Source organism: Chanodichthys erythropterus, chromosome 11, assembly GCF_024489055.1.
Source record: "Chanodichthys erythropterus isolate Z2021 chromosome 11, ASM2448905v1, whole genome shotgun sequence".
In the NCBI taxonomy this organism is placed as follows: Eukaryota; Metazoa; Chordata; class Actinopteri; order Cypriniformes; family Xenocyprididae; genus Chanodichthys; species Chanodichthys erythropterus.
The window spans coordinates 26,089,661-26,104,309 of record NC_090231.1 but is presented as its reverse complement, the minus strand read 5'-3'; the positions used below and the strand labels follow the sequence as shown (position 1 = coordinate 26,104,309).

General features: G+C 38.1%; 1 protein-coding gene across 2 annotated transcripts; it reads right to left on the bottom strand.

Moving 5' to 3' along the window:
* Positions 1–3,536: 3,536 nt before the first annotated feature.
* insig1 (insulin induced gene 1) lies at positions 3,537–10,655 on the bottom strand. 2 transcript variants are annotated; one of them, XM_067402149.1, is made up of 6 exons: positions 10,139–10,655; positions 9,673–10,012; positions 8,938–9,062; positions 7,591–7,757; positions 7,222–7,321; positions 3,539–5,275 (listed from the first exon to the last, which is right to left on the bottom strand). In XM_067402149.1, the coding sequence occupies exons 2-6, from the start codon at positions 10,004–10,006 to the stop codon at positions 5,246–5,248; spliced, it is 756 nt and encodes a 251-aa protein (XP_067258250.1). In that variant the 5' UTR covers positions 10,007–10,012; positions 10,139–10,655; the 3' UTR covers positions 3,539–5,245. The 2 variants fall into 2 exon arrangements, with proteins under 2 accessions (XP_067258251.1, XP_067258250.1); XM_067402150.1 differs by lacking the exon at positions 10,139–10,655 and having other exon boundaries at positions 3,537–5,275; positions 9,673–10,010.
* Between the last annotated feature and the right edge of the window lie 3,994 nt (positions 10,656–14,649).

The window sequence follows — 14,649 nt, the reverse complement described above, 5'->3', positions numbered from 1 at the left end:
ATGATTTAATTTGAAAAGTGTTCTATTGTGTTTCTGATTTGGCAGTGAAATTCGCCGATTTTGGGTGCGTAAGATGTGAAGGATTCAGTCCAGTTACTATTTTCACCCCATAATGGCGGCCGCACTACCGGAGCGCCATCTAGTGGCTGTTAAATTATCAGATGTCGCCTCTTGGGTTCTATACTCTTTGCTTCAACCAAAGCCACTGGAAGGCAAGCCTGCAACCTTTAGCCAAAAAAGCGTAATGGCTAATGCTAACTCTCCGCCTCTGGCGATATGCAGGGAAGGAGACCAATGGATGTCTATGATGAGAGGCTTTACGGTGCTGATTAAACAGCTTTTGTGGGGAAATAGCTAATCATTTAATTAATCAACAGCCTGTTCGCTAAACTTCAGCATGTTTTACACTGCGCCGCATTACTGTTTAACAGATAGAACAATAGATGTTGTGTAAAAGCCACTGGAAGGCAAGCCTGCCTTTAGCCAAAAAAGCGTAATGGCTAATGCTAAGGCTCCGGCTGTGGCAGTACGCAGGGAAGGAGTTTTCATCAGCGGGTATCTTCATCACTGATATCACTGCCATTACACAATAGGCTGAGAGGTGCCACACATGATTAAGTTAGCCGTTACACTTTCTCCAATGGTAAGAGATACAGACCCTCTCATCTCCCTATAATATACAATCTCTGCTTCAACTCTACTCACAAATCCTCTTCCGTGGCTTCATGGGGTAAAGTGTCCATCTATGCAAAGAGTTTAACCCAAGAGGCGAAGCTCTTATCCTTTTTGGGTAACAGCCACTAGATGGCACTCCGGTAGCAAGGCCGCCATTATGGGGTGACAATACTAACTGGGCCATAGAATCCTTCACATCTTACGAACCCAGAATCTGCGAATTTCACTGCCAAATCAGAAGCGCAAAAGAACATTTTTCAAATTAAGTCACCAGTAAATTGTATGGCACCTACAGTGAATGTTGTATTGTCTTATATATATGTCTTATTTTACCAGTTGTGGAATCCAACCATTCATCCGATTTGCGTGTCCATGCCACTCTTTCGTTTTCTGGTATGTCTGCATTGATAATGACGTTTCATTGGTAGGCATACATTATCCAGAAATCTGATTTGAATAGGATTTCAAACCACATCTAAATGTATCTTGAAATGGATTTGTAAAAATTTCATTTCATGTGATTTTTATTTTATTTTTTATTTTTTGCTGTTCACACTTGTTAGATCTGATTGGATTTAAATCGGATATGCTCAAAAATTGGATTTGGGCTGACAGTCTGAACGTAGCCAGAGTGGACAGTAAATAATCAGATTCAAATAATCGGATTTTTGAACATAGCCTAAGTGGCCACTGTCTGAATAACCGATCAGATTTCTGTTTCCTACACAATATTTAAATTAGGTCTGTGGTGCATTTGAAGGGCAGAAGCTTCAAATGACTTTGTAGCCTAAAACTTTCACTTTAGCCTCTATCAATGGCAGTGCACACAGCACGGAATTTTTGTGATTTATTCGACAAAAGTACAATCGATCACAAATAGAGTTCTTAATATACCAGTTGAAGTCTCCCAACATTAATCTTGTATGATTAAAAGATATGATAAGTTATTTTTCCGACACAAGCATTTATATTGTATGTGTAATATGTAGAAAACGGCAGAATCTGAACACCTTTGTATTAAAGAAATAAAAACACATATCACATTAAAGAGCATTAATTAGAACTAAATACAACACCAGATTAAGAGTAGGCTAAAAATGGTACAAAATTAACAATGTCCCTTTGCTTTCACTCACTTAGGCTTTCCGAAGCAATCTCCAGTCTTAGATTAAATTAAGTTGTTTAAATGAAGGAATACTTCCAGAGTTTCATACAAAAATAACTGAGTTGATCATGTAAAACAAGTCACATCATCCAGGTTTAAGGTTATAGCTTGCAGTTAGACATGTGCCGGTATACGGTAATACGATATATCACGATAATGAACATGCACAATATTGTTATCGTGGTCACTTCAAAATACCGTGAATTATGTTATTACATATTATTCATGTTTTATGATGTATTTAAGAATACTTTTTACCCATCGACCGTATAAAATGCATAACAGGGCTGTATGCTGCCTCAAAGAGGCATGGGCACTGATGTACACAAGTTATCATGTAGGTCTAAATAAACAGTTTTAAACATGGACTCGTTTGTAAAGTTCAAATAGGTTCAAATATATGACGTCACCCTCTGAATGTAGGCCTAGATACGATGGCTGGATTGCATTTACATTATACTGAGATCCAATCACAATGCGCCCTCGACTAGGCTACATCTGGACCAGGACGAGCTGATCCAATAACATTCTGATCAGAAGCGTGTTTATACTCGTCTTTTTAAAACAACATCCGGATACATGTCTCATTTTAATGCCAAATGTAAACACAGCCTTAGACCAGTTAACTTTAGTACTAAATGACTCTGAAAGATGGACACACTGTTATCTCAAGTTCAGGACATTTTGCCATGAAACGGCATTGCGTTCTACACTGTCAGGATTCATCCTTTTAAACGTTTATTTAACATGCAGTTGGGCAGCTCTGTTTGCTCTTGACTTTGAAAGGAAGACAATGTGGTAGGTCAAACAATGACGCAAAATAGATGCTGTTTTTTTTTTTTTTAAATGTTTTAGTGTAAGTTGCAGTTGCAAACAGAATATCTTAGAATATAAATGAAAGGGTGGGTAAAGGATTATCAAATACGTGCTTTTACAGGCATAGACATGTACAGTCAATTCTAATTGCTAGTATAAATAGATGAGGGGGAAGGGGAGATAAGTTCTCAGATGACGTCCAGACAGAAGAGAAGAGAAAGAAAGCAGAGGGGAGAAGGATTTATGTGGACATGTTAATCAGTTTGATGACAGAAATCATGTTGTACATGTAAACAATATACTGAAAACAATACATTTTATTTAAAAAGATACTTAACATTCTGGTATAAATACCTAATTAGTAATGTTTCAAATATAAAAAATATGTTGAAAAATGTTTCTCAATCAGCTGCTTTGCTCATGGTGTGAGGAACAATGCAAAAAGCAACATTCAATGTACTTCTTAAAACAAGAACAGACATCTTGGCTAGAAGTTATTGGGTAATTTTTGTTTGACTTTTTGTGACCTAGATGTTTTGAAGATTAAAAAAAAAAAGAGGCACATAAAGGCTTATTTCTCAAGCTATTTTACACATTTTATAAAATAAGGTTACAATTTACCGTTTAAACCCAAACTACTGTTTATGACTCACAATACTATATAAAAGAAAATGTTTTATTTTAACATTTAATATTACAAACTAGTTCTGCCTGTTGTCTATTGAATTAATGCTATTGACCAGAACAGCTCAATGTATAACCAGCTTAAAAACTCAATGAAGGAACATTAAACAATTTGACGTTGTTCTAATGAATAAAATGCACATACGTTTTTTTTTTTTTATTAGCATGCAAATCTCGAGAGTAAATGAAGAACTCAAAGAACATTGTACAACACAATTTTATTGAATTTCATTCATCATTGACCCTAAAACAGTATAAATGAACCAAAGTGTTAAAGACACATGCACACTTGCTCCTCGAAACGCATTATTGCATTTCTCACTCCCCTTTAAATAAAGCTTTCATTCAGTATTACATCTCTCGTTCCCTGAAGCAGAGAGGTTCAGACAGAGCCTGTTACTCCTGAGAGCAACATATCATGGTTTTAAAACATTTCCCTCATGTTCTTCTTCTAACATTCTCAAAATACAGCACACAGCAATTTTGCTTAAATTTTTTTTTCCTAACTTACTACTGCTAGTAAAGACACAGAACAACATGACGTGGTTGTTGTTTTCAGAACAGTGGAAATGGTCATTGGTATCATTCGCAAGATTATCTTTTGTGCGTGACTTCCTTTAAAAACGAGTTTGCAGTCATACTACACCTTCACATATACATAAAAACATTGTGTTTATTGCTGGTTTGTTGCTATACTGCATATGAGTCGTTTGGGGTACCTTAACATTGTAAAAAGTAATAAATATGACAGAATACCAGGCTCAATGAAAATGATTGCACTTAATTTGCTAAGATCCCCAAACCTACACACTAGCCTGGTGATACCTCTCATATTAGCTATTGAAGCGGCTACAGGTGATAAGCAATACACAATAAATGAAGTACAAAGAAAAATAAAAGAAAAATTACTGTACTGGAGAAGAAGTGACAAAAGCACTTAATTCTATAATACAAAGGCAATCACAGATTGCAAACCTTCGAGGCCTTTCAATCTTTTGATTTAGAAACCTTTAAATGGACTTCATTACACCATTTCAAATGATTTTATGAGTTTACATTAATACAAATAGGCATCCTTGATTATTTTTAACTAATGTTTGATTCTTATTTTCAAGGTGCCACTTCATTTTGTGATAACTAATGTTTCTAGTTTTACTTTTGGTCTGCGTTAGCAACAATGTATGATAAAAACATGATCGATTCAGTCAATATACTACAGTAACCAGTCGGCACAAATGTGATTGGCAAACCTTTCTTGAACTCATAATAACACTCAAGGTGGTCAGTCTGTATATGGGAGTCTCGCAGTGCTGCAGGTGTTTTAAAAAATAAAACTACAACAAATCCTATATAGACAGTTCATAGACCTCTTTGGATATTTTTAGGTATTTCGCACAGTCTTGATTTTTTTTCCCTTTTTCTCTTTCAGTTCTTCAGCACAAAATAAAACAGAAAAACTTCCATGCCACCTTTTTCCCAGGTCTTATCCATAGGACCAGCACACATACTCATTTGTATACACAAAGTTTCACCAATTTTCACCCTTTCACCTTCAGTGAAACTATCTATGATTTTGTACAGTCCTATACTGGCAGTCCAGCAACCTGGTAATGAGACTTTAGTTTACCAGTAACACTACTGCAAGGAACTGTAACAATGATGACGCTGATGGATGCAATGGATGCCAGGGGATTCTTTTGGCTTTTCGAAGGTGCTGTTCATGGCACACCAGTCCAGCTCAGACCAACCCGCTCTCTTGTTTTCTTGTATCATTATAAAGAGGACAAAATTAAGAGCAGAAGTTATACTTGGACAGAAACCAGGGACACCCAATATAGAGTCTCAGTTTGCACGCCCTCTTTTTTGGCACTCTTCGAAGCTCATTTCATGACCTCTGATACCCGCTTAATCATTATGAGGCTTCTCAGTCGAGCCCTGTGGAGAAACAGACAGTCTGTTAATAAAGATATAACAATATAGTGTTTGCACATCTAGAATAGCCAAATAAATAAAAACCGCTTGATTTGCATTCTGTCCCTATTTTCATAGAATATAGAGACAGGCATAAACTGTATAGTGTGCAATACGTGCAGCAACTGAATTAATATAGTTAATTATTAGTCAGAGCAGTTGGGTTGTTTTCTAACGATTTAAATGTTACAGCACCCCAAGTGTGCATTTAAAAAGCAATTCAAAATTGGTTTTGTCACAAAGCTGAATCCGGTCCTATTAAAGCCCACTTGGCCCCTCAAAATTGTGACTATAATTACTAGTATGCACTATATGACAAGCATAAATTATACAAGGCTTGTGTGGAAAGGGAGCCCAGTAAAATATGATAGTCTCTCATAGGTCAACACTCTCTGGCATGCCTCACCCATGGGCAGCTGGCCAGCCTCCTAAGAAGAGCAAGCTCTACGAGAACTAAATACTCTATTTAATCATCCAAACAGTTTTTAGTTTAGTGCAAATGGTTTAAATGGTAATCATAATACAGTCTTCACAAATGTTTCAGTGGTGTGTTAATACTAATACATACAAATTTTAATTGGTCGAGAGTTATGTTAAAAAAAATAGTCAGCTGAAGAAATCACTACAAAATAGAGATGAACAGAAACTAAGGTTCTGGTTCAGTACATTCAGGTACATCTAGTATGGGAGTCCACTGCATCTCTCGACTGGCCACTTCATAAATAAAGTTGAGAAAAATACCAGAAGAGAGCACTAATCCCAATTGGTCAAGCAAAATCAGCCGGTGCCAACTCAAAAACAAAAAACACCAAGTAACAACATGTAGAATGCACCACTTGGAGCCAGTAAAGCACTTTGTTTACCATCTCTCTGAACATTAGCATGAAAAACAAGGAGCGTAATCTGCTTTCACGCTCTTATTGAGAAAGACCGAGGTTATGTCAGCAAGACAAAGAGGCACAGCTGACTGAGAAGGCTTGGATGGGATGGCACAAACATGCCTCAGTCTACAATCAGCAACTAATTAAGATGTCCAGGCATGACGTTTCAGCCCAGGCACAAGATAGTGAGGTTGTCAACACAGCACTGGAAACTTAAAATGATCACTCTAAAAAAGGAATGCACCGGATAGATTTTTACACATTTAACCTTACACATTTCTAATTAATTTAGGACTGTTGTAAGAAAATGCAGCAAGACAATGAAGTAGTCTAAATCCTTAGTTTTCCCTGAGATCAGGTAAGTTTCCAAATCAAGCACGTTTTTTATTCTCTAACAAAACATCTATAAAAGTTACAAGGCAAAATGCCAACCACTTTTCAGTTAACTCATGGGTCCGCAAAGAAATCCCGTTTGGATAAAGTTCTGACCTTCATCAAATACAGTAACCAAAGCAAAATTTGTCATTGTGCTGCCTTTTATAAATGTTAACTTGGATCTTAACTACATCTGAATTGGTTTTGGAAATCACAGAGGTCTTTTGTTAACAACTGCATCTCAAACGTTGTTAACAAAACTAATGCTGTCTAATAGTGCTTGAGGTTGGAGGTTAAATTGTATGTTAATGTTAAAACATTGAAATTGCTGTGTGTAATAATAACCTGGGTCCAAGTCTGTTTTAGGAACACAACCATTCAAGATTGTTATGAGAAGAACTAAGAATTTACACTAAGTGCTGTGAATAGCTGAACCATTCCAGGATACTGAGTTTCACTTTTGCTTCCATGGGTCTGCTCCATTTAAGTTTCATTTCATAAGAAAAATGCGATCACTGGCCTAATACAAAGCACTCCAGGAAACTAAAGACAATACTTAAATAATCTAACAAAAGTACTGTACATGAGGGATTTCATGGAATATGAAAGAGGAAAAAAGGGTTGAAGCAGAAAGTATGAGGAAATGTTTCTTACCATAGCTAGCTGTCGGCCGATATTCCCTACTGTCACTCCACCAGAGAAGAATATACAAGGCAGCCATGAACGTACATACAAGAAGTCTGGAGACGTATACCTGAGAAACAAAGAATAAAGCTCTGAAACAACTAGTCAATAACTTTTAACAACTGTTAAATCAAAGCTATTGCTATAAACAGCTATAAACAAATGACACATTGTATTCAGACCAAAACACTTACAAAAATATCATATCTGATGATTGAACATGTTCAACAACTGCAAATCTAAATATGGAAGCGAGTCTGACTCAGCCGTTACTTGGTAATAGATGACACATGACAAAATGTTTTCCACTGCAATCACAATGTGTCAGTCAGAACTTACTGGTAGATGCCATTGTAGACCAGCAGCTGAGCAATGAGAGTGGCTAGAAGAGCAGTGGTCAGCCCTAAACCAAAGCCACTCCTGGAACGGTCAAACGTCCACCACAGGCCCAGAGACAAGGCAGCCAGAGTTAGTGAAAGCTGCACATTATTGGCAAAGTCTAGTTTCTGTGAGGTACTTTGAGTTAAGGAAATAAAAATTAGTTCTAGGTGAGCACTTTCCTTGGGTTAATGTTAACGAATGTTTTGAGACTTGATTTGTCAAGTGCTTACTGGTATTTAAAAGGAATCTGTTCTCTTAGTTTAAGTACAATAATAATACAACCCTTTTTGACTTAAAGGGATAGTTTATCCAAAAATGAAAATTCTATCATTTACTCATCTTCATCATTTTTTAACTCTAATACACCACTATGTCCAACTGCATTCATCACTCGATTCGTTTGGTCTGATCGCGCTCTGACAGCGGCAGTGATGTCTTGCTCTCATTGAAGTATATGCGCAAGACATCACTGCCGCTGTCAGAGCGCAATCAGACCAAACGAATCGAGTGATGAATGCAGTTGGACATAGTGGTGTATTAGAGTTAAAAAATGATATAAATACTGTACGGTTTCGTGTCTTAGGACATCAATGTGTCGTCACGAGCCGCAGGGTTTAATTTGGACTTGTCTATGCAAGTTTTATTTACTCTTATAGTAAAGTTCCCATTGACCCACATTATAAGACTGAGAGACGGCAAAGGTTGGAGTTAATCATCTTGGATGCGCTGGGGGTAAGCAGATAAACATACAATTTTCATTTTTGGGTGAACTATCCCTTTAAATTGAACAGTTGTGTTGCACCATTGACTTCCATAGTAGTTTTTTGTCCTACTATGGAAGTCATTGGTGCCCCAAAGTGGCCTGGTTATAAACATTTCATTTAAAAATAATTTCCTTTGTGTTCAACAGAACAAAGAAAATTATTTTGATTTGGAACAACTTGAGGGTGAGTAAAAGATAGAATTTTTATTTTTAGGTGAACCATCCCTTTAAGGCTGGAATACAGTACACCAATTTTGCCTAGATTTTGGGAGAGGTTAATTGTGTCTAGAACAAAATTAAACTTGCAAGTCTGGTCATGCGTGATCATCAGTTGTTTAGTGTATGATGCCCAGTTTTTCCTCAGTAAACCTTTACAAAGTCAGCAAGTGTATGATGCAGACTAGAGTGTTTTAAAACCCGTTTCAAAAACAGATTTTAAAAGTGGTGTGGTGTATTACAGCCTTAAACACATCTCAAAACAGTTTAAAAGTTCTCATTGTCCACAACGTAGCAAATTTCATGAATGGCACTGGGAAGGATACAGCACTGGCGTGATTGATGCCCACAAAGACAGCAATGCAGCGCATCACGCTTGCCCACTCCCGTTTAAACTTGTGTGGCTCTCCAAGATGTCGATCCAAACAGGGGTACAACAGACCAACCACAGCTGAGGAAAGAAAAATAAAAAACAATGCCTTAAACAACAATCATTCTCAAACAATGTGAGGGAAAAAATAATCACATTTGAAGTCTAAAGTTAATTTGAATAAAATTACATTTGTTTGACCAAATGTAAAAATAGACCTAAACTGAATCACATAAATTGCAAGTTCACAAAAAGTGGTCTTTAAAGGGCATTTACTACTGAAAAGGATGTAGACTTTCCACATCACCACTATGTGGACTGTGAGGAATGCAGGAGGAGGAGTCGAGCGTGACCGAATTATTTATTAATTTATGTTGCACACGACTTCCGTGTTTCTCTTGTCGGCTAAGTGGCATGTTCGGCGTACCAGCCAATGGCGTGCCTCCCTCGCAGCTCACCCGTTCTGAGCGCAGCCAATGAAAAAGCAGCACCCCAAGAATGAACCCAAATGCCCGGCTGTTTCCAGGGCAGTACTAACCGATAGCGACAAAGCCTAATGTCAACAAAACTGCCCCAACCACCAGTCAAGGGACTCTTACGTAATGTAAACACGATATCAAAAGGCCCACAGAAAGCAGACCATTTTTGTCCTATCGACACATGCAAAACAATACATTCGTTACTGACTTACCAGCAGCTGTGCCACAGCAGAGGGGAATCCACCAGGCGGAAGAAAACAGTGTGTCCAGCACTTCCTCTGGGAACAATGTAACATTTCTCTGGATCTGTAGCAAGTTTAACACCAAGGCGAGAACTACTCCAACGATGAACAACACAAGCCCCCGTCGAATTAAGTTAGCGGACTGGAGGCTGTGCAGAGAGCCGTAAGCGTGGCTCAGCACTGAGGTTATGATGGACATCATTTCACCCGTTTTACAAACAATCCAGCTGGCGCTTGACAGGTCCTTCGTCTTCACACTGGTTGAACAGGAGCAGCTCCAGCAGTGTTCCTCTAGTCTTGGCATTTGGCACTGTGAGAAACAAACAAGTTCAAAGAAACGTTATAATAATGGTGAAAGCCAAGCTGCTACGCTGCAAATACTTAAACAGCCCTAAAGTCAAACCGTTGTCTAGAAGTATGTGCTATGAAAACCCACCTTGATCCTTAGGCAGTGTCTTCGTCTTAAGCGCAACGCGACTGAGCCTTTTAAAACTATTTTTTGCAAAACGCGAGGCTAACGAATGATGATTTCAGATGTGTTGTTTGGTCACATCATCTCTTGGCGAAAAGCTGCTGCCCTTTTCTTCGCACAGTACATTACAATACTGCTGCACGCGCGCTTCCTCTGCAGAAAACAAGCGCGGTCATGTCTGGTGAGTCGCGCTGGCCAATCAGAGAGCGGCGGGCCATATGACGCGAACGCACGCCACCTCCCTCTCACGGACACGCGTTGTTGATGTTCACTGCCGTCAGCTGTTCGTTTGGGGGAACGGGTGTGTGAACGTGATGACAAAGAGTCATGCAAAGTTTTAAACTTCTGGATTGGCGAAAGGTTTAATGACCTTGCTTGGCCAAATCCCTTTTACAGAACAATACTGCACTGATGAGAGATTTTCTTGTTTTTCAATTTTAAGTGAAAACAAAACTGCCTGCTGGGGAAATGAAGTTGTTGGCTAATCTTTATAGACAAGAAAGCATGTGAATCTGAACACTCATTTTAGTTTGTGAATGAACAGGCCCTGTGAGCACTTGAGATGATAAGGATTAGGTTATACGTGACAGCTTGCAGTAGGCTACGTGATGCGTGTGTGTTGGACGCGGTGTCCATGAGACTGAAAGGAGGGAATCGGGTCATGATACTCAGTGGGCTGTTCCCCCATAGTAAATAAGCTTGTGTACTCATAGTACATTTATTGATTCAGAACAGAGCAGAGTTCAGACTGTCACCTGAGCGGAGCCACTATTGGCTATATGTAAGATGGGTCAGTTTACCCTTTGTCAAGAACAACTGCCAACAATTATACTCAACATGGCTTATCGGTCATGCGAGGACATGTGATTGCATAACTTAACGATCTTAGATATGCTTTTCCAAACCAACATGTAGCCTACGTAACTGATGTGTGGCCTGCATTTCAGTTGTGTCTGCCTTGTTAATTAAGTGCAAACAGTGTCTGTCCTTCACCCAGGAATGTGTCTGAAATGCTGTAATGGCTGGTGCTGAAGATCTATTCATTGAGCAAGTAGGCACCATCAACTGCCGGATCCAATTCAACTTTCAATTCAATTAAGATTTATTTGTCTAGCGCCTTTCACATAGCCTAATGTTCCAAACAGCTTTACTAAGAATAGTGCCAAAGGCGACAGCAGCAACAACTTTGTAAGTTCTTAAGTAGACGAGGAAGAACCTTGGGAGGAACTGCGAGTAGGCTGGGGAAGCCTTTCTCCTAGGGCTGGCTCATACTGAAACAAATTTATGACAAATCATACACACAATCATCTATTTGTAATGTTCATGAGTGAAAAATAAACAATTATTTTGTTGAGCTGGGAGATTAACAGAAATCCATTGTGAACTTAATAAGTACAGAAACTCACAGCTTTGGAATGTGAATTCTCTTTAGCTACTGCTGAAGTGAATCATCTTTCATGTTCAGGTTGTTTTTCTAAGTGTTGACACTTTCTTTTAAATCCTCAGGCAAGCGCAACAGAAAAGCAATGACTAGGGGTGATTCTTTTATGGGTTATATATATTTGTAATATTTAGTGACAGTTTGTTAGAGATATCAGAGATTTAGCGTTCTCGTTCTCAGTTACTAACACTTCGGGACACATACTGATTAAAAATAAGATAATTTGTCATTTCATTTATTTTAAGTGCGCAAAGTATATGATTCTGCCAAAAATTCTTTAATTCCATTAATTTTAAAGTTATTAATGATTAAATGATCTATATGAATTAGAACAGTATTACAGCTTGAATGCAAATTCAGTGTAAAAAATATTCATTTCAAATTTATTTGTATAGCGCTTTTCATGATACATATATACGTTTCAAAGCAGCTTTACAGGAAATGCATGTCAGCATTACAATTTAGAGTGATCTGTTTTCAGAGGGGACTGTGTCCAAATTATGCAATTTCAGAAGTGTACATATACAAATCATGCAGTTAGCTAACAATGTATCAATTTAAACAATGTGTTAATTTAATGTAAAAACAATGAGCTCATTAAAGTAATTAATACATGTTAAAAAATGATTGGATATAGCAATATTTGGAATCGTGCATGTTGGTCCAGAGTTGTCATCTGAAGTCCTCGCAGAGGTTGGGGTCTTCTCTTTACAGGTAATGATCATCTGAAGTCTGGATCCAAACTGAAGCTCATGTACTCTCTATAGTCACCTCGGAATGGGCATCCTGAGATAAACAGAAAAGCAAATGGAGAATAATTAGCTGCTGTTCATAACATTGTGCAAAGCAATTGATCTGATATGAGAAGCATTATGTGAATTCTTGGCTAAAGAGATGCGTCTTTAATCTAGATTTAAACTGGGTGAGCGAGTCTGTGCCCCAGACATTATCAGGAAGGCTATTCCAGAGTTTGGAGCCAAATGTGAAAACGCTCCCCCTTCTTTAGTGTACTTAGATATCCTAGGTACAACCAGAAGTCCAGAGTTTTGTGATATTAAGGAGTGAGGGATTGTAGGGCGATAGAAGATTGATTAATATCCTTTATTGACTTAAGGTGGATCACACTTGAAGGTCTTTTTTTCTTCTTTGTGCACATTATGACCTAGAAACCTAGAAGAGCTGCAGTTTTAAGGTCTTTTCTAAATCTGTATAGGTCAGATGTGCCAGTTTCGTACATGGAAGGTTTCCCACACACAGGGGTTTCACAGTATTTAAAACCATTACACACAATACACTGCTATGAAATCTAAGGGCTGAAATCTGTCAACACAACAAAACCATAATCAGCATTCAGCGTCTTGGGCACAATAAGTTCAGTCACTGTTTCCTCAGTCAAGAATCAACCAGTTTTGAGACAGGATGTGACCCAGGTTAGTGAACAGGCTACAAACATACATCTCATTTCTAGAATACATTTTCATCCGTTTCTGTCCTCTAGAAGCTTCAGCTTCAGGTTAGCCTCATGAACTGAAGACAGCATTCAGTGCCATAATGCATAGGCTATAACTCATGCAAACACAGATTTAATTTTTTTCTGGTTCAGAGGACAATACGCCATGTGGAAATTCTGCCCTATAGTGGCTTACACTCGGCAGTGCTTTGTGGCAAAACATCTGTGTGGCAATGTGTGGGAGAGAGATAACGTCTGGGGAGAGACAGCTTTCCTGAGAAGGGGGAGTGGGTGGTGCAGAAGCGTGAGGCAGACAGGAAACTCCCTACGGCCATCATTTCTCCTCTTATTACTGAGGCTCTTCTCATCCTTCAACACCATGCGTACATGATTTCATACAGTGATCACAGTGCTTACAGAGCAGCACTGTACAATCATTTTATTTTATATCTTCTCCACAAATGTTTGAAATTAATTCAGCTGAACCACTGTAATGTACAGGTTCATTCAAAATTTTCAAAATTTGGCAGAACCAAAACCAAACATTTTGTCTTTTTTTGTCATGGTACTGAAGGACTGAAGGACATGGTACTCTATAAAGACAGAATAAGGAAAAAAGCCTTGGAATGGCTGACAGGCAGAGATGCACGTGATGGTATGAAATGAAAGTGAGGGTGCTTAACAGTGAATGTGAGGATTTGGACACAGAAATCATGATATTTTATATCATGAAGATGTTAAGAAATAAATAACAATTGTCCATAATCATTAAAATATTACCACTTCTGGACACCTTTTAAAGGACAGTCAACCCAAAAATGAAAAATAATGTCATCATGACATTTACTCATCCTTATGTCGTTCCAAACCTGTATGACTGACTTCCTTATGGAACACAAAAGCAGATATTTTGAAGGATGTTGACAACCAATAAATACAATGAAAGTTTATGGGAACCAAAATTGTTTGGTTATCAACCTTCTCCAAAATATCATCTTTTGTGTTCTAGAAGAAGGAAATGGCATGAGGGTGAGTAAATGATGACAGAATCCAACAACAAAAAAAACTTTTATATTCATATCTGCCTTCCTCATTTCTCTTTACAGTCTCTCTAGACGCTTCAGAAGCCGGATGTTATGACAGATCAAATGAATTCCAGATGAAGCGTGACAGAGATTAAGCAGCAAGTCTGGGTGGAATAGTGGCATAAAATAATGAAAATGTTAAAGTGGCTCCTTTAAATTGACTCATCAGGCGAGACATCCTTATGGCCTCCCCTGACACAACATGAAGTTATGTGGTTGAAATGTTCTAATCCATCCTTTGAGACTCAGGATTAAGCTCAAGGGCCAATTTGATCCTCTTTCACAGAATTTCTGACAATACTTCGCTGTGTGAATGCTTGTTGATGTGTTGCATTTTGCTTATATATTTTTTCTCTTCTCTCTTATTTTTTCCTCCTTTTAGATGTAAATACAGAGTAGCTCATATTCATTTGCTGTTGGATTTTGAATTAACCTTTAGAGCTCACCATTTTAAGAATAAAGCCTTCAGTTGTTTCCATTGCTGGGATTTATCATTGCA

Excerpts from the sequence above, each read along its gene's own strand:
- insig1 (XM_067402149.1), bottom strand. The coding sequence starts at position 10,006 with ATGCCAAGACTAGAGGAACACTGCTGGAGCTGCTCCTGTTCAACCAGT. Across the intron at positions 9,063-9,672 it reads CTGCTGTGGCACAGCTGCTG|CTGTGGTTGGTCTGTTGTAC; the intron begins GTAAGTCAGTAA and ends TTCTTTCCTCAG. Across the intron at positions 7,322-7,590 it reads GTCTACAATGGCATCTACCA|GTATACGTCTCCAGACTTCT; the intron begins GTAAGTTCTGAC and ends TTTGTTTCTCAG.